Source organism: Lytechinus variegatus, chromosome 2, assembly GCF_018143015.1.
Source record: "Lytechinus variegatus isolate NC3 chromosome 2, Lvar_3.0, whole genome shotgun sequence".
In the NCBI taxonomy this organism is placed as follows: domain Eukaryota; kingdom Metazoa; phylum Echinodermata; class Echinoidea; order Temnopleuroida; family Toxopneustidae; genus Lytechinus; species Lytechinus variegatus.
In genome coordinates, this window is record NC_054741.1 from 17,706,085 (window position 1) to 17,728,337 (window position 22,253).

The window sequence follows — 22,253 nt, forward strand, 5'->3', positions numbered from 1 at the left end:
CATTTGACCTTGATCATGTGACAAAAGACTAGTGCAAGATGATCAGTGATAATTGATTACCCGAATGTCCGCATTTCATGAACTATATCCATTAACTTTGAAATTATGATGGCCACAGTTCAGTGACATTTAATGACCTTTGACCTTGGTCATGTGACCTGAAACTCACGGAGGATATTCACTGATACTTGATTACAATTAAATCCAAGTTCCATGAACTAGATCCATATGTTTTAAAAGTTTTTACATTTCAAAAATATTAAACGTCATTTAAGATTTTGTTTTGATTCCCCTAACATAATCTGAGTTCATTGACCCTATATGACCTCTGACCTTGGAAACATGACCATAAACTCAGAAAGGATGTTCAGTAATACTTGATTATTCCTATGTCCAAGATTCATGAACTAGATCCATGAACTTTCAAAGTTATAATGGCAATCCAACAAATACCCTCAACCTTTTTTAAATTTCAAGGTGAACATCTTATAATCCACCATTTATTTTTTTCTGGGAAACTGAATGAAATGACACTTTTGAATGTTGAACAGGATTCTCAAATATATTTGATAGATGAAAAAAATTATTGAAGCAAAAATAACATTTACTAATACTATGTTTTGTAAATCACTGATCCTCTTCATTTCACAAAAACCTGAGAGATTCACAATTTATTCCAATATTTGTAGCTGTTATTAAAGCTAACAGATTTAGGAATCATCCAAGCACTATTAAATATATTTATATATTTTTTTCAATGTTGACATTTACATATGGATAAATATAATAAAAAGACATTAAATACATTTGTTTACACAAATCAATTTTAAATTCAATTTATATTTGAACATTTGTGCTTGTATAAAACTAGGTTGCCGACATGTGTGCCTGAGCTAACTCACAAGATGAATGTAATCCTTAAACACTGATGGAACAAGTGAAACATGTAGGGGAGCTTTTCATGAGACACCGTGTCAGCGATTTGAACAAATATGACAATCGGATACATGGATTGTTTTGATTTTTGTTTTTGATTACAACTGACAGTGAAAAATCATGTACAACCTGATTCACAAAGCACTCCCCTATTGGTGCAAATTATACTGTCTGTATTTTTTTCTAATTAAATTCTCGATCAAAACAATATTCTGTTAGATCATAATACATAAAACTGTTTGTAAGCTAATAGCAACTTTAAAAACGGCTGGTGAACCTCTCTTGCAAACTAATTAATCACCAATGAACATCTCATGATGAATATCATTTACCTCAAAAAATGATCACCAGTCGTTTCTGAAGTCGCTCTTAACTTACAAACAGCTTTATGAAACACGCACCCGGAGAGCAATTCATCAATATTCGTGTCTCCAGTTGTCAGTTCTGACAACTTTCTTGGTTTTGAAAGGCAAAGGTGTCTGACTATCACTATGGTAACTTTTGGACTTTGTTGGATAAAACATCCAACAAATCCTTTCATCAAATGCTCCTCTGCTTCAGCAACCCATGTATAATGGATATATTCAGGTTGCAATCTTTGTCTTCTTAGAAATGGATTATTTTTAGACCATGTATTCAGGGAATTTGTCCATATACAACACTAAAACATACCTGGGCTGTGTAACACAAAGATTAGCGATGAATGACAAATATGAGAGAACGCTTCTGATTGGTTCCTGGCCAGTATTTTGCGCTAAATGCGCGTGCAATGTTATTCTTGATTGGTCAGCTCATTTAGCGATTGATCGCTAATCTTTGTGTTACGGAGCCCAGAAGACATATAAATCAATAAAACAAACATAAATCAATACTGATGAGTCTATCCCTTGTATTTCTAAACAGCACAATTAAAAACATATCTTTACAGTGGCAGATAGTACACTAAGGCAAACAAAAATCAAGGTGTAATATCATTCTCATTTAGTTCATGCACATTACAGCACAGCAAAATTCAACACTTAATAGCATGCCTGGACTATTTTCACTCAATGCTTCAAAATGTTTTATTTAGTCTGATACTGTTATTACAAAGTTCATTAATTAACCTCCAGAATACATTTATACAAGTAAATTAACTAAACCTGTTTTATCATGCACCAAATTAATCATCTTTTGTAGTAGTCTTCTGCGACATCTTCATCACTATATTCCTCATCATCGTCGTCATCGTCATCCTCCTCCTCATCGTCGTCATCTTCTTCTGAGTACTGGAGCTGTTGCTTAGTAGGTCTCCTGCGATCTACGGTGGAGGGCCGTGAGCTACCAGATGTTGAGTTGAGAGATTGTTTGGAGTCTCCTCTGAATAGACTCTGCCTTGAGCTGCTGTCAGCAGTGTTGAATGGTCGAAGTGAATTACGGAATTCCTGTTTCGTACAAAATGACCAAGAAATGGAAAACACAAGATTGAAATAACAAGTGGAATGCCTCTGGCCGTCTCACCTGCATCACACGATTCAACATAACAGCAGTGCTGACTTTGAAAACTACTATAAATCACACAAGATGTTCAGTGATACTTGGTTACTCTTATTTCCACGTTTTATGAATTAGACCAATAAACTTACAGAGATAGGATGGTAATTCAACAAAATACCCCCAATGCGGCCAAAGTTCATTGATCTCACATGACCTTTGGCCTTGGTCATGTGACCTGAAACTTGCACAGGATATTCAGTGATACTTGATTACTCTTATGTCCAAGTTTCATAAGTCAGATCAATAAACTTGCAAAGTTATGATAGTAATTCAATAGATACCCCCATTATGGCCAAAGTTCATTGACCTTTGGCCCTGGTCATGTGACCTAAAATGCGCACAGGATGTTCAGTGATACTTGATTACTCTTATGTCCAAGTTTTATGAACTAGACCAACATACTTTCAAAGTTATGATGGTAATTCAACAAATACCCCCACTTCGCCCAAAGTTCATTGACCCTAAATGACCTTTGACCTTGATCATGTGACCTGAAACTTGCACAGGATGTTCAGTGATACTTGATTACTATTATGTCCAAGTTTCATGAATCAGATCCAAAAACTTTTAAAGTTTTGATTGTAATTCAACAGATACCCCCAAATTGGCTAAAGTACATTGACCCTAAATGACCTTTGACCTTGGTCATGTGACGTGAAACTCATGCAGGATGTTTGGTGATAGTTGATTAACCTTATGATTAAGTTTAATGAACTAGGTCCATATACTTTCTAAGTTATGATGTCATTTCAAAAACTTAACCTCAGGTTAAGATTTGATGTTGACGCCGCTGCTGCCGTCGGAAAAGCGGCACCTATAGTCTCACTCTGCTATGCAGGTGAGACAAAAACCACTGACTATGATACAAATTTGCATAAAATTTCAAAGAGAAACAGAAAATACAAGAGTGAAATAACTTTAAACATTCGAAAATGAAAAAACTCAAAATACAACCTAGGTACTACATGTAGTCTGTTGCTTCACAATCTTTCATTTACCATTCGGTCCTAGCTTTTAATGCACACCCTTCAACAAATTAAGTCGTGTAAATGAAAGACAGAGATGATAAGACGGACAATCAGTTGAGCAATATTCCATGCTCACTTGTTTATACTAAAGCCATCTACGGGAATCAATTTAGAAAGGACTACATGTACCACAAGGCCTGGGGTGTCTAATTTTTACAAAGTATGGCAGTATTTGTACAATGAAATATCAATTTGCACAAAAAATGTACATCACTGAGTAAATGCTGATCAATCATTTAGTTTTAAGTGATTAAAAATGATTTGAAAGACAGCATCGCTTGCCATATTCAAGCCATCTTTGAATAAAGCCTGACCATAAGAACATTTTTAACCATCCCAATGATGTGTTTACCTTGGGCATGGCAGGGAAAATGATATTATAATATCATGAATCATATCGTAAGTCGTAACCATATCCTTCAAGACAGAGTCACTAACCCTAGCTTACTATGAGGTTTTCAACATTATACAATCCAAAGTTACCTTCAATTCCAATGGTGATTTAGAGCTTTGGACAGCAAATTTTGGTCGTGAATCTGACATACAAAATCTTTCTTATATTATTGAACTCTAGTTTTTTATGAATTCATATAAAAAAAAATGGAATCGAAAACAAACTATTGCTCTATCTCAAAATACTTTCTTGCTGCATGTACCTTTGGGATTGGTGTAGAAATGCAAGTTGAGCGGAACTTTTCACACCAATCAAATGCATATACTGTACATGAAAATTTGTATTACAAATGTACTGAATGTCATATATGTAACAAAAAATAGTTCAACAAACTCCATGAGACATGACCAGTTTTCACAGGGTCTTTTTTCTGTCAAAATAATGATAAATTGATCAGTGAAGAAAGCTTGCAGTCTGTAGCTATTTAGTGACAAGTTCATGAGAGGATTACCCAACCTTACCTCAAGATCATCCTCATCACTTATTGACTGGAGAGACTGGAACGCATCTGTGTAAGACTCTAAACACTTGGCATGAAATAACATCTCTATCTTAACAAACTCAGACAAGATACTCTGTAAAATATATAAAGAGAGAAAAGGAATGCAAGATGGTGGTGTGAAGGTAACTTAATTGGAGCAGCTTACTATAAAGAAGGACTTTAATCAACTGGTATACAAATAGCTAACAGGTATTAATGTGATGGTACAAGATTTTTGTTATAAGGTATTAAAAACAAATAATTAAACTCAAGCAAGCCATACATAGCCAAGTTGGATAGAGCACCCTTTTTCACAAAATAATCTCAATATGAAATAGAGCATTTCTTTTCACCAAAAATTTGAAAATTGATATGTACATATTGTCATTGTAATAATTCTTGATCACTGACTTTAACAAGTCTAAAATGCAAAGCAAATTTACAATTCATTTGTTTCCACGGGATGACAATTCGCATCAAAGTTGATCAACCCTAAAAGGGAAAGTTCACCCAAAGGATAAAGATGTTTTAATAAAAGCAGTAAAAACAGAAAAAAAAATTGGCTGAAGGTTTGACAAATATCTATCAAAGAATAAGAGAGTGAGGAGACCATTTTTCTAATCTGAATTTGTGACATTGTATATGAGCAGCTGTCCAGTAGCATAGGGTATTAATTAATGGTTTATGGTCGCTGAAAATATCTATAAAAGCTGGTAAAAATGAGGTATCTGATGAAGTAATGAATGCAAAAGTAAACTAATTTCCAATTTTCCTGAGAAAATGGCATTTAATGGAATTTGTAACACATGACACATGGGAAAGCTGCTCACATGTGACTTCACATATTCAAACAAAGAATCCATAATTTATGGATAATTTATAATGGATAATCTTTGATGGATTTTTGCCATATCTTCACCTTTGTTTCTTTTAATAGTTGTCCGTTTCATTAAAACCAACTTACCATCAGGTTGAACTTCTCCTATAATAATACTTCACTTAAAAATAAACTATAAGTATGAAATTCACTACATGGCTGTAACTTCAATATCATTTACTCATTATTACAATTATTATTATTATCCACATTTCACATTCTTGCACTTGTTATTTCAAGATGACACCTTACCTTTATATCCTGTAACCTCTTCCTCTCAAAGGCATCCATCTGATCTTCCAGCGCCTTGTTACTTCTGGTTGCATCTACTGTGGCTTTCTGAAGCTTAGACTCTGCCTGAGACTGATATAAAAGAACACCATATTGCTGATATATTACTGAGAGAAACGTTACACGGGTTGCCATTTTTCTAAAAAACAGAAACATTCATGTAGCGATGCAAATTCATGATGTCCCTTCTATACTCTACTCTATTTTATTGGCCAATAATTTCTTATTTTTGAAATAATTGATTAGCCCTTACTTTATATTATGAAATGAAAAAATCACAACATTTACAGTCTATTATTTATCGTTGTACCATGAAATGTATTGATCTCTTTCAAACAGACTTTGAATCAAGCAAGTCCACATGATGGCTCTTTTACGTATGGCCTTATATTTATACCAATACATGTACCTATTTTCAGCAGATTAAAAATGTTACACTCTCTATTTCTCTCTCTCTCTATATATATATCCTCCTCATGCAAAGTCAATCAAATGTAAATTCAGGATAAATGACATATCACCCAATGTTTAAAACAAGTGGAACACCTTTGGCACTCTTGCCTGCATTGTGCAACCCATGATTATTCACAAAAAGAAAATTCATATGAATAATTAAAGGGCAAGTCCACCCCAACAAAAACTTGTTTTGAATAAAAAGAGAAAAATTCAACAAGCATAACACCGAAAATTTCATCAAAATCGGATGTAAAATAAGAAAGTTATGGCATTTTAAAGTTCCGCTTATTTTCAACAAAATAGTTATATGAACGAGCCAGTTACATCCAAATGAGTGAGTTGATGACATTACTCACTCTCTATTTCTTTTGTATTTATCACCCGTATCAGACATCTGAGCTGGTCATTTACAAAACCGTATTGCCCTACAGTTTCTGAATATCGGGAAGGGTAGGTATATTGTTTGTATTTTCCTCGGTCTCAAGGCGCGTATTTACTTTGCATGCAGAGACGACGCAAAATATACCTTTGTATTTTCCCTGGTCTCACATCCGGGCATTTGAGGATGCGTATAAAGACATACGCTTCATAAGGATCCACGCACCAACAATATACAGATATACGTCATAATAAAGACAACGCTGGATCCAAGCGCTTGCAAGTACGTCATAATGGTAAAGTGCAGAGCCTAGACCGATATTAACATGACACAATAGAACTTTACTTTGAAAAGAAATATCCCTATTATCATGATTTTTGCTCTAGATATCTGATTTGGATGATAATAAAAATATTGACTGGCTCTTCTTTCGGGGAACATCAAATATATTGCCCTTAAATGACCCATATTGCCCTCGTCTAAAGACTCGGGCCAATATGATTCTTTTGCTGGCAATATATTTGATGTTCCCCTCAAGGCCAGTCAATATTATATAATTATATTGTATGAAATATGAAATATTTCTATTTTCTCGTCATTGTCATGTGAATTGAAGTTTCATTCCTCCCTGAACACGTGGAATTCCATTATTTTAACATTTTGTGCTTCAGGCAATGAGGTCCTAATCATCAACTTCGTAAAAATTGAAATATTGTATAAATTCAAACAATAAAAAACAAAAGAAATAGTGAGTGACATCATTGACTCTCCCATTTGGATGTAACTGGCTCGTTCATACAACCATTTTGTTGAAAATAAGCGAAACTTTGAAATTTCATAACTTTCTCATTTTACATCCGATTTTGATGAAATTTTCAGCATTGTGTTTGTCTGATTTTTCTCTATTGATTTAAATCAACATTTTTCTGAGGTGGACTTGACCTTTAAATAAGCTCATGTAAAATGAACAGTAATCAAATTTATGACATTTCAAAAACTTAACTTTGGTTAATATTTCAATGCTGATACCACAACTTAGTCAAATTTATTGGCCCTAAATAACCTTTCACCTTGATTATGTGACTTGAAATTCATGTAAAATGATCAGTGATACTCAATTACCATATGTCCAATTTTCATGAACTAAATGCATAAAAAAGTTATGAATGACATTAAAAAAATATATATACATGTATATACTTATAGTCAAACTTCATTGATCCTAATTGGCCTTTGAACTTAGTCATGTGACCTAAAACTCATACAAGGTGATCAGTGATACTTAAATACTCTTATGTCCAAGTTTCATGAACTGGATCCATATACTTTAAAAGTCATGATGGCATTTCGAAAAACATGACCTTGGTTAAGATTTCAATGTTGACAACACTTCCGCTGTTGGAAAAGCAGTGCCTGTAATCTAACTCTGCTATGCAGGGGAGACAAAAATACCATGTACAGTATATATATATAGAGAGAGAGAGAGAGTGCGTCCCAGAAAAAATGAAACCGAGATTAAGCAAAGATTTATCATAATTTGATCACAAATACAGTAGACAAATGACGTACCAATGTAAAGCTTAGAATCTCTTGAGTGTAAACGCTAGCCTGTAAAACCTCTTCATTTTATGAAATTATTGAAATTCAAGCCTTACATGTATTTCAAATAACTAGAACTTTGTTATTTCTTGACCATTTTAGGTAATTGAGGTATCAAAGTAAAGAGCAGATATTGAACTTTTTAGAAATGTGGTTTTCTTTTTTAAACCAAATGATTTCTGGTATCCCCTCTTCAAATTGTTTTTGCTCACTCACGCGTGAATGAGAAATAATCTAAGTAATTTCAGATGAAAGAGGAGATTCTAAGCTTTAAAATGGTAGGTCATTTGTCTATTGTATTTGTGATTAAAGGTCAAATCCACCTCAGAAAAGTGTTTATTTGAATCAATAGAAAAAAATCAGACAAGCACAATGCTGAAAATTTCATCAAAATCGGATGTAAAATAAGAAAGTTATGACATTTCAAAGTTTTGCTTACTTTCAACAAAATAGTTATATGAATGAGGGAATGAGCCAGTTACATCAAAATGAGAGAGTCGATGTCACTCACTCACTATTTCTTTTGTTTTTTATTGTTTGAATTATACAATATTTCAATTTTTACAAATTTGACGATTAGGACCTCCTTGCCTGAAGCACAAAATGTTAAAATAATGGAATTCCACGTGTTCAGGGAGGAATGAAACTTCATTTCAAATGACAATGATGAGAAAATAAAAATATTTCATATAATAAAATACAAAAGAAATAGTGAGTGAGTGATGTCATCAGTTCCCTCATTTGGATGTAACTGGCTCGTTCATATAACTATTTTGTTGAAAATAAGCGAAACTTTAAAATGCCATAACTTTCTTATTTTACATCCGATTTTGATGAAATTTTCAGTGTTATGCTTGTTGAATTTTTCTCTTTTTATTCATATCAAGTTTTTGTTGGGGTGGACTTGTCCTTTAAGTTATGATAAATCATCGATGAATCTCGATTTCGTTTTCTGTGGGACGCACTGTATATATGAAAATCCTGAATAGTATACTTTTGTACAGAACATTTTTCACGAAGTCTAGCATAAACCTATTAGGCTTAATCTGTATCATGGGAGGAATGAATTGAAAGTGAAGTTTTAAGAGTTTTATCATCCACAATGCAGAGTTAAAGACTATCATTTTTCTCTGTTTTATTGAGAAGTCATATTTATTTATCAGCTTACCCAAGCCCATAATGTGAGACATATCTGTTTTTAGTGATTCAAATTAACAAAACATGCATGAACATAAAACCAAGAAGCTCTCAAGTTTAGCTAGAGTCACATCAAACCAGTTCCCTCTAAAGCATGTTTCATAATTCCAGGGTAATGTGATTAACTGAATTTTTGCAGATAACAAAAAGATTCCTGACTGATGTCAAGACTATAAAACAAATTGAAATTGCTATCATAACATTCAATAGACAGACGGCTTTGACATCCATATTGTTGTATGCTTAAAACTTCATGTTGTAACTTGAAAACTTCTTGATAGTACATGCAAACTTCTGATTAACCGAAAACACATTTTCAATTATATGAATGAAAATATTAGTTTCCATATACATGTATACAAATCATGCAGACTGCTCAGCATCAGTATGGCATTGATGGATCTATTGACAATCTGTGATTTATTTTTAGTAAGCAATGCAAGGTCCACTGAAAACATTCCATAGATATCATACCTGGCCTTTAACCTTGCGCTGTAGAAACACATTAAAAATACATTTATCAAAAGACATCAGTTTAATAGTTTATGGGTGTATCTTTATTTTTAAATTCATTTCAACTTACAATGTACAAAAATTCCTTTAAAAAAGTCTTCAACTTTTGCCTTCAACATACAAAAGTTGTATAACCACATGAAAAAGCATAAGACACTAAAGACAGTATTTAATTTTCATTTTTAAACGTCTCATTTAAATGTTTTACACATAAGCTTAAATAAAGATTTTTTTTTACAAAATGTGAAAACAACATTTCAAATACGGTACATATAACACTTCTCAAATCAGAAGAAACATTCAAGATGGTAGGATCATTGGAAAATTGTGCTCTAATCTACATTTTAGGGGGTCGAAATTGAAATCATAAGAAATCATATTACACATTAAGAATAAATCAGAAAAATATCTACATCTCTTGCTTGATGGGGGTTTACACAAAACAGGCTTTAGATAACATGTGCTTATAAACAGCAACTCTATAAAGGAAAGGGAAACCAGGGTTGAATTCACAAAGCCATTCAATATGTCTACAATCATGGATACCCATAGAAATGTGTTTCGAATTTTATACACATCTCTATGCATTGTGCAAGTCTGCAAGAAATTAAGGTCAAGAGAAACCGTCACTTAATTATTTGTTCATAGAAAAGGGTTCACAATCACATCACTTCACCAATAGAGTTCTGCTCCAACATTTAATCATAAAATGGAAGAAAGTATTTTCAACTACCCAATTAGAGTAAAACTCTCCTGGCTTTATCCACATCACTCCTTTGCGGAATAACCATGATTAGCTTTTGTTTGCCTCAGCATTTTTAGGGGGAAAGGTCATCTACATCCAGAAGACCAACAATATTGCAGAACTTAATAAAAAATATACATGTGATGGTTAAGGAATTCTTCATATGATATGATATGATTTGTGAATGTATTTGTCTATGTATTTTATATCTACTATTCGTCCAGACTTTAATAAACGTAAAATTTGAATGGTTGTATGACCAAATAAAGATAGAATCGTATCACCTGGACGGGTCAAAGAGAATTTCCTATAAGTTTACCCACATGGTTTGATAGTCTGCCTAGAAAGGGATATTTTACTCACTATTTGTTGTCTATCTGATGGGGCCTTCTGTCTGACTTTATCAAGTTTCTTTTGTTGGCTTATTTCTTTCTCTCTTGCAGCAAAGCTGCTCTTCAGATCATCCTGAAAAAAGTATAACAAACACAATATTTATTGAGTTCTTCAATCACAACCAAAAGTGAATTCCCCCATACAAGGTCTCAGAATAAAATTAGGTTTAAGGAGAGCAAGTCCAATTTTAGATAGAAGCAAGAAATTGATGCACAAGTAATGTATTTTAACATCCATATTGCACAGAAGTGAACATTACCAGTAAATCATTCAATGATTTTATCGGCTACTGAGAAGTGTCACCATGGTAATTACCAGCTACCCCAAAATAAGGGAGCTAATCATCTTTCCTCTTTATAAATAGAAGTTACTTGAAACTATCACTTTCTAAATTTGGGGGTATTTCACAAATCAAATCACGTTAAGATATCAAGCTATCAGTATGCTAGGCCAGCTCGGCCACTTGATTCTTGCTCACTGTGGGCCTCTGACCAACCATGCAAAACTATATGTACTGTTAAGACATGGCTGTAATTTACTTTCCCTATGAGTGACCTTGACAATGATGGCTGACCATAGTTAATTGCAATCTCCCTTCATTCTCTTGAAATTGACCTTAGGTTTTTTTATTATAACAGGGAGTCCATACCACAAGCATTGCTCATTGAGTAAAGTTGAAAAACAACTTTTAAACATTATGAAGATACAACTTCCAAATGCATGCTTTTAGTGTGTGTAAGTTGAAAACTACAATGATGCTTTCAATTGTCACATTTGAATGCAACAAATCTTATAAATAGCCTGAAAATCAAATTGACTTACCTTAGCATGTTTACATGCTGTACCATACAGTGTCAATGGCTGTACTACTTTGAATTCCAGTCTTGATACCTACAAGAACAATTAAGGAAATCAACATTATTTCTGGGTACAATTCATTAGTTATTCTATCATGCAATTATAAATTCAGTGGAGCAAAGATATCATAACTCAGCAATAACCACCTACTAAAAAAAAAAATAATAGAATGGATTTTAGTGGATGACAAATAATACAGGAGTATGACACTTAGTCCAAAGGACTTTCATAATGGAATGGGGTATAATACCCAAATAGAAGAAAGCAACATCAGGGGCCCGTGTCATAAAGGACTTGGCAACTACCATGGTAACCTTGATTGCGATCGGCTGCTGAGCCATGTTGCCATGGTAGTTGCCATAATGGCGAGTTACAACAGTTGCAAGTCCTTTATGAAACGGGCCCCAGTTTTGATGGGAACTTTGATAACAATTTGAATGTTTATCTCATCATAGCATAGGTGGAATTCATTTTATGACAAATGTTATTCAATATCCTGTATATCCTAAACATATCCTCACACATGTACATGCCAAAGCCATTATCTCACTCTCCAGGAAAAACTACTCAAGACTGAGATAAATCATGTTTTCAGTGGTACAGTGGATTAGCTGGCTCAAGTGACGTGACTTTATTCCATTTGCAAATCTTTTCACAATCCTTGGGCCAGCATATTACATGTCACTTCCTTTGAAAGCTGACAATGTATGTTTTTAAAATCAAGCCCAGCAAACTATTGATTAAAAGAGAAAAATCAAGTAATAACAAAATTTAATCAGTATCAGATGTAAAATAAGAATGTAATTTCCTCACTAAATTTTCTCTTAGTATCACAAAACAGCAATATGCACATCCTGGTTAGTAAGCAATTGAGAAAACCAATGATATCACCAAATCAAGATTTCTTTTGTAATTTATCATCCACAATGAGGTGTTCTTATGGTCAAACCTGCAAAAATTGAAATATTTTCAAATTAATACTATTCAAATCAACTTTCTGATAGGAAGGACTTGTCCTTTAACTCAAGGAATTTTGGAATGTGTGTTGACCTACATACCTGAGCTTGTCTGTAATCTTGAATTGAGGAGATGTGTTCAGCAAATCCAGTTAGACCAGCCTTGGTAGAAGGGGCCTCTGCCTCTGCATAGGTCAAGAGAGATTTGGAGAGGAGATCACCCCTGTCACGGACACGGGCGAGCTTACGGGTGTAGGCAGAAAAATCCTGGCATAGCTCCGCAAAGTGCTTCTCGACAGCATTGATTCGCTGCTGTACAAACTTCGATTGGTTCTCCCTGAATGACATTAAAAAGAAGACACTTAATCAATTACACAGGCCTGATGTTTTAATATTCTTAGGGTGAGGCCACTTTTCCATTGGACATATTTCTATTTTTCAGCACAAATGGGGGAAAAATTAAAGAGGGCACAATAAATCTCAAAGCCCAGGGGGCCATGAAGGCCCATCAACAGGTGCATTTTGACGATGGTCTTTGATTAGATTCATTTAAACATTGATCATCATGTGTCTAGTAATAATGGGGGGGAATCATATTTGCAGTAATATTTTGAAAAGAGGTTGAGAGAGAGCTGTTTTTATTATAGATCTCTTTAATACAATTTCCATGATTATGCCTGATTATCAAAAACCTGTACACCCGCACCCCCCCCCAAAAAAAGAATCAATAGAAAAGATTGTAACCCATTCAGAAGAAGGAAATAAATGTAGCCTTAATCTAGCATAATTTATTCTCCAAATTGGCAAGATGGACATTTTTCTTTTGTTGCAGCATTTTTCCTTTTAAATATTTGTATGATAGAAAGTAGAAAATGTTAAGATTACAAGCTAAGAATTTGAAAATTTGTGCATGAAAACAGTGATTTTGTGGTTTTAATTGTATTGCCAATTTTGAGCTTTGATTTTTTTTTACTTAACTTATTTTTTTTAGTACAGTACTGATTGAATGACAGATAATTAAATATTATCTCAGTATATATGTCAAATTGTTTAGACCTGACTGAAGTGAACATTTTTTTCCAAACACACAAATTTGACTAAATTTGGGAATATTAATGAATTTGGCCAAAAGAACATGAGAATATCAGGAAGAAAACCCTCTGAAAGCTGAAAACAGATTTTATTCTGTCTAAAACATACCTTGCCCTAAAATCTGCAGATCTCTGAGTCATTTCTGCTATCAAGTCAACAGCGTACAATGGATGAAAATTGTCTGAGAGGTCTGGTGATGAAAGAAAACAAGCTGTTACAAAAATATTATGTGTCACATAATTATACCTACTTGCAGAGGAAGACAGCATCTCCCAAAATCATTTCAAGACAGAGATATGTGCTTATTGCACACATCACATGTAATGCCATTTCAAGGAAACCCCAATTGTACAGAGCAGCACTTAGTGCTGGTAAGTAGTAGGGCAATACATTTTCGGAGGAATGCCTTGCTCACGAAAAGGAAATGAGAGAGGGGGTGAAAGAAGGAGAAGAACTATATGAATGAGACAGAAGATGACAGGATGAGGAAAAAGGAGGAGAAAGTGTAAGAGGAGCAGGGATGGTATATATTACATCATAAGGGGAATGCATTTCTCATGAAAAGAGTAGAAGGGGAAGAACAGGGACTTGGGTAGTACAGAGAAGGGAAGGGAAGTAGGAAGGGGAAATGAAAAAAAAGGACAAAAATCATAAAGAAGACAACCTTGGGAGAATGTCAACAATGAAGAGGAGGATAATGGATAAAGATGAGTTAGATGAAGAGGAAGAGAAAAAAGAGAGAAAGAAAATAGAAGAGGAAGAAGAGAAGAAGAAATCTTCGGTCTCTGTTACATTGGTTGTTCTGCTGAACTCTGTTGGCTCCACTCACCAATTACAATTTGTACGAGGAGAAATAAAAAAATAAAACAATGTTTAAATGAAAAACTCCTCGAAACAGACAGCTGCCAGGGGCCCGTTTCTCAACACCGTCATAAGTCTAACTTCTTGACTAAATCGGAGATAGTGAGCTACTTGTCCGCAAACCGTTTCACGAAGCCCTCTTTACCAAGATCGGGTACAACAACCTCACTAAATATTTATGACACCTCCGAACCTGTCATAACTTCTTTCTTAATGACGTAGTGTCATCACGTGGGTAGACTATGACACGCAAAAGTGCCGAGAAATTTGAAAATTATAATCTTACGTAATCAATCATAGAGGTTGAAATTACATCCCAAAATAAGTGGGATAATGCATTCAATGATCATTGTAATACAAAGTAACTATGAAAACTGTTGGTAAAACGCCACAAAACCATTCATTTTGAAATAGTAAAATAATTTAATCGATAAAAATTCTACAGGCCATCCATAACTGGACTTGTATTTGTCGTTTTCAGACCCTATTGACATTTGGATAAATTCTAATCTCTAATTTATGCATAGAATTTGTCAAATCGTAAGATTGGTATCAAAGATTTATAAAAAAAAATTAAACTATATTTCGATGATGTTTGGAATCGTAAAACATTGTATAATTATCATAATTTACAAATAAAACAGTTGTGGTTTACTTTCGTAAACTGTTAAAATTGGATATCCCGGGGGTACCCACCTCAACATCCACATGTGATTTTTTAGTCATGAAATAAATTATTAATAATTCAATTTTTCAGCAATTGAATGCCCCAGTCTTCATGGTCTAAGTATGTATGATGCATAATTTACCTGTGCTATTATTTTTAAAAGATGTAATTCCCAATTTATCACAATATTTGCAATTTTGTCATAATTTTTCTTTTTAAAAATTATGCTATTTTGTGACTAAGGCTATGTCTCGTCTGCTCGTATCCTACAAAGTAAGAAACCCTCAACTCCAGGAGAAGATGGAATAGGTTATCAAGTGTACGAGCACCTGCCGGAGTCCCTTAAACATATGATGTTATATGTTATAAATAGGATCTGGGAAACCGGTACAATACCAGTGCCATGCAAGCACTCCATACTTATTCCCATGTTAAAGCATGACAAAAACCCATCCAAAACAGATTCTTATCGACCCATTGCACTCACGTCTTGTTTCATCAAAATTATGGAAAGTATGGTAAAAAAACGACTTCAAATGTACCTTGAAAAACACGTTTTAATATCTCCTATACAGAATGGATTCCGCAAAGGTCGAGGAACAATTGATAACATTGTTCATCTTGAGAATGAAATTCAAAAGAATTTGAAAACTGGTGTTAAAACATTAGCAATCTTTATAGACATAAAGAAAGCATTTGACTCCCTATGGACAAAGGGACTCCTAGTCAAATTAAGTAAATTAGGTCTTACAGGAAACATTCTACTTTTCTTAAAAAATCTATTGACACATCGCACTATTCAAGTTCGAGTAGGGGATCATCTTTCTAACATTATGGAAACCAATAATGGAATTCCTCAAGGCAGTAGCCTAAGTCCTGAATTATTTAATATTATGGTGCACGATATTCCAATTTCACCAACCATCCACAATCTCCTTTATGCCGATGATTGTGTAATATGGAAATCTGCCAATGATATAAGAGAGGGTACCAAAGAAATCCAGGAATATCTAAATATACTTTATGATTGGTTTCTCTCTTGGGGAATGATAATTTCTTGTGAAGACGGTTCCCGTACTTTTTTCTCATTCCCCTCGATATGATCCATGTCTCGAGATATATTTGGGGGACAACCTCCTAACGCCAAGGAAGGAGTACAAATATCTTGGTACTATTTTTGACTCTAGGCTAACATGGAGACCCCACATACATGAAGTAGTTCAAAGATGTAAAAAGAGAATTAACATTTTGAAATGCTTATCTTATGCCAATTTCTGTGGTAATGTTAAAGAACTACTCCACGTATACCGGGCAATTATTCGGTCACTCATGGATTATTCATGTGAGGCTTATGACTCTGCAACCACAAATGTTAAAAATATTCTTAACTCCTGCCAATATCAGGCACTCGCCATATGCGCGGGAGCAAAAAGGGGCACTTCCCTTCGAACTCTTCAAGTAGAACTTGGAGAAATGCCCCTAGATATACGACGTGAAATGCTGAGCGTAAGACTCAAGAAACGCATAGATAGTATACTAAATCATCCATTGAAACAAGATCTTCAAGACTGTTGGCAGTTTCAGTTTTACTCTGACAAGAACACAAGGAAGCCGTTCGGGGAAAGAATATCGAAATTACCCCAACCTCTCCAATATGAAATTGAATATATGTACTCGTATACTTTTATACCTTATTGGCATTACCGGTCACCAATAATATCCACGGAGATATCCGATTATATATCGAAAAGTGACAATTTAACATTCCAGAAACAAACAAGTCTTGAATTAATACACAAGAAGTGGTATAACTTCTTACAAATCTTCACTGATGGTTCGAAGTCTCCTGAAACAGGAAAAGCAGCAGCAGCATTTCACGTACCCTATTACAAATATATACATTCAATGAGACTCCAAGATAATACATTGTCTTATAGATCAGAGCTTGCAGCGATTATACTAGCATTAAATTGGTTGAACCAATTACCTGGCCTTTATACAGGAGCGGTCGTATTTTGTGATTCACTCAGCGCACTAGAGGCAATCAAAACTAAAAAAGAAACTAACTTTGTGAATGAAATTTTGTTAATGTATACACAATTGTATAATAAAGGAATAACAGTGTATTTTGAATGGATCCCAGGTCATTGTGATATCAGGAACAATGAGGTGGTGGATATCGCAGCCAAACAAGGTTTACGGCACAGCCAAATTGATGTAAATAACAAAATTAGTAAGCATGAATCAAACTGCATTCTTAAAACGTACTTCACACAAATATGGCAGAACAAATGGGATGAAAAACTATCACCTTTGAAGGACATTCAAAAATCAGTTTCGAAAGCTTTCAAATGTGTTCTAAACCAGAGATATAGCACATCTATTTTACATTGTCTCCGAATGAACAATATTGATCTTAACGAGAATAGACGGCTTGTCAACAACCATGAAACAGGTCTATGCTCATTCTGTGCTGTGCCGGAAACAACTCTCCACTATCTCACAAAATGTCCAGAATACTCACAAGAAAGGGAAAGGCTCTTACTTGAAATAAATGAAAGCGAATTGGATATAAAGAGACTTCTCAATTCAGCAGAGTACTCGCATCAAAAAGCTTTGGTATCCTTCGTAAGAAGGACCCAAAGATTCACATAGTATATTCGAGTCATTATTGTTAATTGAAATAATTGAACATTGTATTAGTTCCATTCATATATGAATATTGATATGTTTGTTGAGTCTTATAAACCCATGTTGGAAAAAAAATATATATATAATTATATACGTGTTAGATATGAATGTGTTAGATATGAATGCATTACATATATGTCTTCCGTATGATCTTATTAATTTGTAAATATTTGATATATTGAACAAACTATGAGATGTGAAAATTAACCCAATGCACGATAACTGCACAAGACTCAGAACGTTTGTTTTGTCTCGAACCTAACCATTTGTATTAACATAGAGCTATTTTGAAACTCGGTTGAAGGAGATCATTTCGTCAACAGACATCACACAGCCTTGACTGGTATTGGGGGGGCCTAAGGCTACGCATGCGCATCATGCAGTAGCTGAGAAACCTGATCAATGTACCGATCCGGGCTTGGCCAGAAAATACATCTGAAGTGGTTAAGTGATCTGTGATGACAGTCTGTTGTGAATCTCCAAAATTGCGCGAATAATGCAGCGCCGTACCTGACTTTTACTAAATTGATTTAAGTACAGAAAAATTAATAAAAATAATTACCGCAAATTATGCTGGCGCAAATATTCACTACTGAATGACACGCGCCGTATAAGCTAAAACAACAACAACAACAACAACATTTTTACCGATAGTATCGATATCAAGGTATTTTAGTAAGGAAGTCTTTCGTGAAACAGGTTTAGTAAGATTGGAACTAACTCTGTGGTTTGTGGATAAAGATATGACTAACTTGTCCAGGTGTTGAGAAACGGGCCCCAGATGTCTAACTTGGTAATGCTCTGGAACGGAAAGTTAGGCTGAAAATGGGGGTCTCACCCGTGGCACATGCTAGTCTTTAACCCAGGATACTCTCCAAAATGGGGTAGGATGGGGTCGCAATAGCAACACACCCCAAATAAAAGGGGAAAAGATAAATGCACTTAGATCTACCTCGATTATAAATATAATGGATGAACTCATGAAGGTCTATCGCGACACAGAATCCTGACATCGAGACACAAACTGCAACTGGACCCTCAAAAAAAGAAAAAGTTCTGTCTCATTCATTTTCCTTCTTTCAAAATTGAAAACGAATTGGCCGATCGATACCGAGGCGAGAACGAACCGACATGATTGGAGGGCTAACTTTTCCTTTTTTTGACATGTTTGACTTTGAGGGTCCAGTTTGTGCCTCGATGTCACCTTTGAAGTTCTGTCACAATAGAGGTAAGTGCATATTTTATTTTCCCCCTTTTATTTGAGTGCTATTGCGACTCCATTTTAAAGAGTACCCATATGGCATATGCCCATGGCCATGCCATGTCTGCATTGTAGTTGTACAGTACGGACGACTCCTGGGGACCGTTTCATCAACATTTTTGTCTGACAAGTTGTCAGATCTGACATCTTTCCTTGATTCTGATTGGCTGAGTGGCACTGTTACTATTATAGTAACTGTCGGATAAAATGGGACTTGTCGGATAAAACGTCCGACAAGTCCTTTCATGAAACGCTCCCCTGGACGCGATCCCGATCGCCTCCTGGACCTGAGCGACGCGGGCCGGAGCTCCCTGCCTCTGCTGGCCTGTGGCTGTGTTAGCAAGCTCGGTGCGTGGTGCATAAAGTTGGGCCTACTACCACCATGACCACCAGTTAAATTCATCTGATACACAACCCACAATTTGATAATAGTTTTTCATGAAATTTTGGACGAGTTTAGACTAAAAAAAGTATCATTTAATAATGAACTTACATAAAAGATACGACTGAGATCGCCAAAGCCAAAGTCAAGTGCCAAGCAACCGTCAACAAAAATATTTTTGGGTAATGGAATGTGCTCGATAGAGGGCGGCGTAATAAACTACAAAAGTTATATTATTTCAACTGAATGAACTTGGCAGTGACAGTTGGAAAACAATTTTCTTGGGGATATCTCAGGGGCCGTTGCAGAAAGAGTTGCAATCAAACGCAACTCTAAAAATCATGCGAAACTTGATTTTCAACCAATCAACAGCGAGCATTTGGGACTTGCGATTGATTTTTTGACTTGCGTTTAAACGCAACTCTTTCTGCGACGGACCCCAGGAAATACTACAAGAGTATCTTTAATAAATTGTATTGTATTTTTAATTAAGTAAATTACTTTTTAGTTCAAGAAAACAGGGAACATTGCCAACCGTACAGAAAGTGACGCATTTTGATACGGAATATCAAATAGCTGGGGTGCACTCAAGAAAATGGGAACAGATCAATTCATACTTGACTATGGATGTATTTATTGCTTCATTTTTTTTTTTTGTTCAAATACAGATAGTCTTGTAGCAAAGCAGGATGTGGTTGTAGATGGATGTGTGAGTTTTGTGACGGGCGGAAAGAGGAGGGGTGTGCAAAAGAGATTATTTCTGTTCTGTTTAGAGGAAAAAGTCAACAAAGTCTGTTTTTATTTGTGTCGATTGATATGTTTTTCTTCTCTGCTTTTACATTGTTATATGGCAGTGAAATTGGACAGTTAACTTCATATTTGAAAGAGGAAGAATTAAAACAAGATATTATTCAAAACAAAAAAAAATATGTGGATGTGCCGTGGTCGAGTGGTCTAAGGGGGTCTAACTAAGGCACCTGGCTATACACGGAAATTAAGTCCGGGGTTTGATCCCCGGCCGCTGTATCTATGCCCATGCCCGTGAGCAATTAATCTGTAATGTTCCTCAGTAATTTATCTTATCCTGCATTCAAATTAATGGAAATGGAAATAATCTATGCGTTATTGGTAACTACAGGTGTGCACTTGTTTAAAAAATGAAAAAAATATAATAACAAAATTGGCGAGTCCATTCGCAGGTTTCGGTTTAATAAACGTCTTTGATTCAATATAGACCAAAGGCGGCGATTCTGAGGGGGGGGGGCACAGTGGTTCCCCTGACTTTTTAAAGCTCCGAAAAAGTGCCCTTTTACACAAGAAAAGTGTCTCTTTAATGAAAGAAAAATGCCCCCACACTCCCGGCGTGCACTGTATCCCTTTCACATGAGAAGCACCCCGCGTTATCTGTGTCAGCAAGTGCCCCCTTGCCTTCTTGTAATTGTCCTTTCTCGAATCATTTCCCCTTTTACCCAATAAATGTGTCCTTTAAGGACCCTTGTTATGTGTTAACGAGTGCCCCTTTGAAACAAGAAAACAATATTCTCATTTTTTATGCTACTGTACATGTATAGTTAGGAAGGAAAAAACAGAGTTGTAAGAATAATCCTACGTACGTGCCTTAAGTTTTCGTTGTAAAAATGTCAAAAAATTTTGCTCGCTCACTTCGCTCTTGCAACTTTTTATAAATTTTTCATGATACGACCAATCTAGCCCCCTCAAAAAATATGGCTTGTTACGTCATTGTAGATAAGTCGGCTGATAGGTCTTATTTTTCTTTGTTCTTAAAGTGCCCTTTATTTCGAAAGAAAATATGCCTTTTTTCCCTGTGACGTACCCCCTTTCAACTTTGCTCCGTCGCCCCTGCAGTTAATATTATTTTTCATACATCCCGTTATAATATTCTCGTATTTTGTTCGCTATATACTTTGAGAAAGGCTTTGACTATAGGCATAGCCATCACATTTTCTAAAAAAAATGTTCTGACGGCTTTTAGCTTTTGTACATCTTTTCAGAGATGGGTAAAAATTTATACTGACACTACAAACACATTAAGTTGGGTTTTAAAGGGGAATCCAGCATTGGTCGAGAATTTTTGTTTAATGGTGAAAGTTTGAAAGAAATTGGACAAGCAATAAGAAAGTTATGCTTTAAAATTGAGATCCCAATATAAGATGATGTAGATTTCAAATTGGCAATTAACTGGATCAGTAAATTATGACAAGTGGCAAGGACAACGTAGACCATTATTGACAGGGATTCATAGTTTTCTCCTAGTACCCATTTTCCTGGGGCAGTAATCTAAATATAACCCAGGTAGTATATTGTTTTATGCCCTCATGAAAGAAAATTATAATTTGAAGTAAAACTTTTGAATAATATGACATTTTAGCCATTTTATGTAAATATATATTGGAGTACATGGAAGAGTAGTCATTGCCTTACGTCACTATCGCATATGCAACCAATTTAATGTATCCATACCAATGCTTATAATTTTGAAAAATTCATAACTTTCTTACTGTTTGTCTGATATTGTTCAAACTTTCACCTATCAACTTGCCTGATTTTTCTTTCTCCTCTAAAAACAAGTTTTTATTTGG

At 34.9% G+C, this 22,253-nt stretch overlaps 1 protein-coding gene across 3 annotated transcripts; it reads right to left on the reverse strand.

Annotated features, from left to right (window-relative positions):
• Nucleotides 1-1,033: 1,033 nt before the first annotated feature.
• LOC121407475 (protein FAM92A-like) lies at nucleotides 1,034-19,872 on the reverse strand. Of its 3 annotated transcripts, none has more exons than XM_041598563.1 (9): nucleotides 19,765-19,872; nucleotides 13,900-13,981; nucleotides 12,802-13,036; nucleotides 11,708-11,776; nucleotides 10,856-10,957; nucleotides 9,709-9,726; nucleotides 5,565-5,675; nucleotides 4,416-4,529; nucleotides 1,034-2,360 (listed from the first exon to the last, which is right to left on the reverse strand). In XM_041598563.1, exons 2-9 carry the CDS (start codon nucleotides 13,929-13,931, stop codon nucleotides 2,103-2,105), a joined length of 939 nt encoding a protein of 312 aa, XP_041454497.1. In that variant the 5' UTR covers nucleotides 13,932-13,981; nucleotides 19,765-19,872; the 3' UTR covers nucleotides 1,034-2,102. The 3 variants fall into 3 exon arrangements, with proteins under 3 accessions (XP_041454497.1, XP_041454498.1, XP_041454499.1); XM_041598564.1 differs by having other exon boundaries at nucleotides 13,900-14,002; nucleotides 19,765-19,829; XM_041598565.1 differs by lacking the exon at nucleotides 9,709-9,726.
• Nucleotides 19,873-22,253: the final 2,381 nt, after the last annotated feature.

Coding starts and splice junctions, on each gene's coding strand:
- LOC121407475 (XM_041598563.1), bottom strand. CDS start 13,931: ATGACTCAGAGATCTGCAGATTTTAGGGCAAG. Junction 13,037..13,899: donor TCTGCAGATTTTAGGGCAAG/GTATGTTTTAGA, acceptor AATGTCATTCAG/GGAGAACCAATCGAAGTTTG. Junction 2,361..4,415: donor GTGATGAGGATGATCTTGAG/GTAAGGTTGGGT, acceptor TGTACGAAACAG/GAATTCCGTAATTCACTTCG.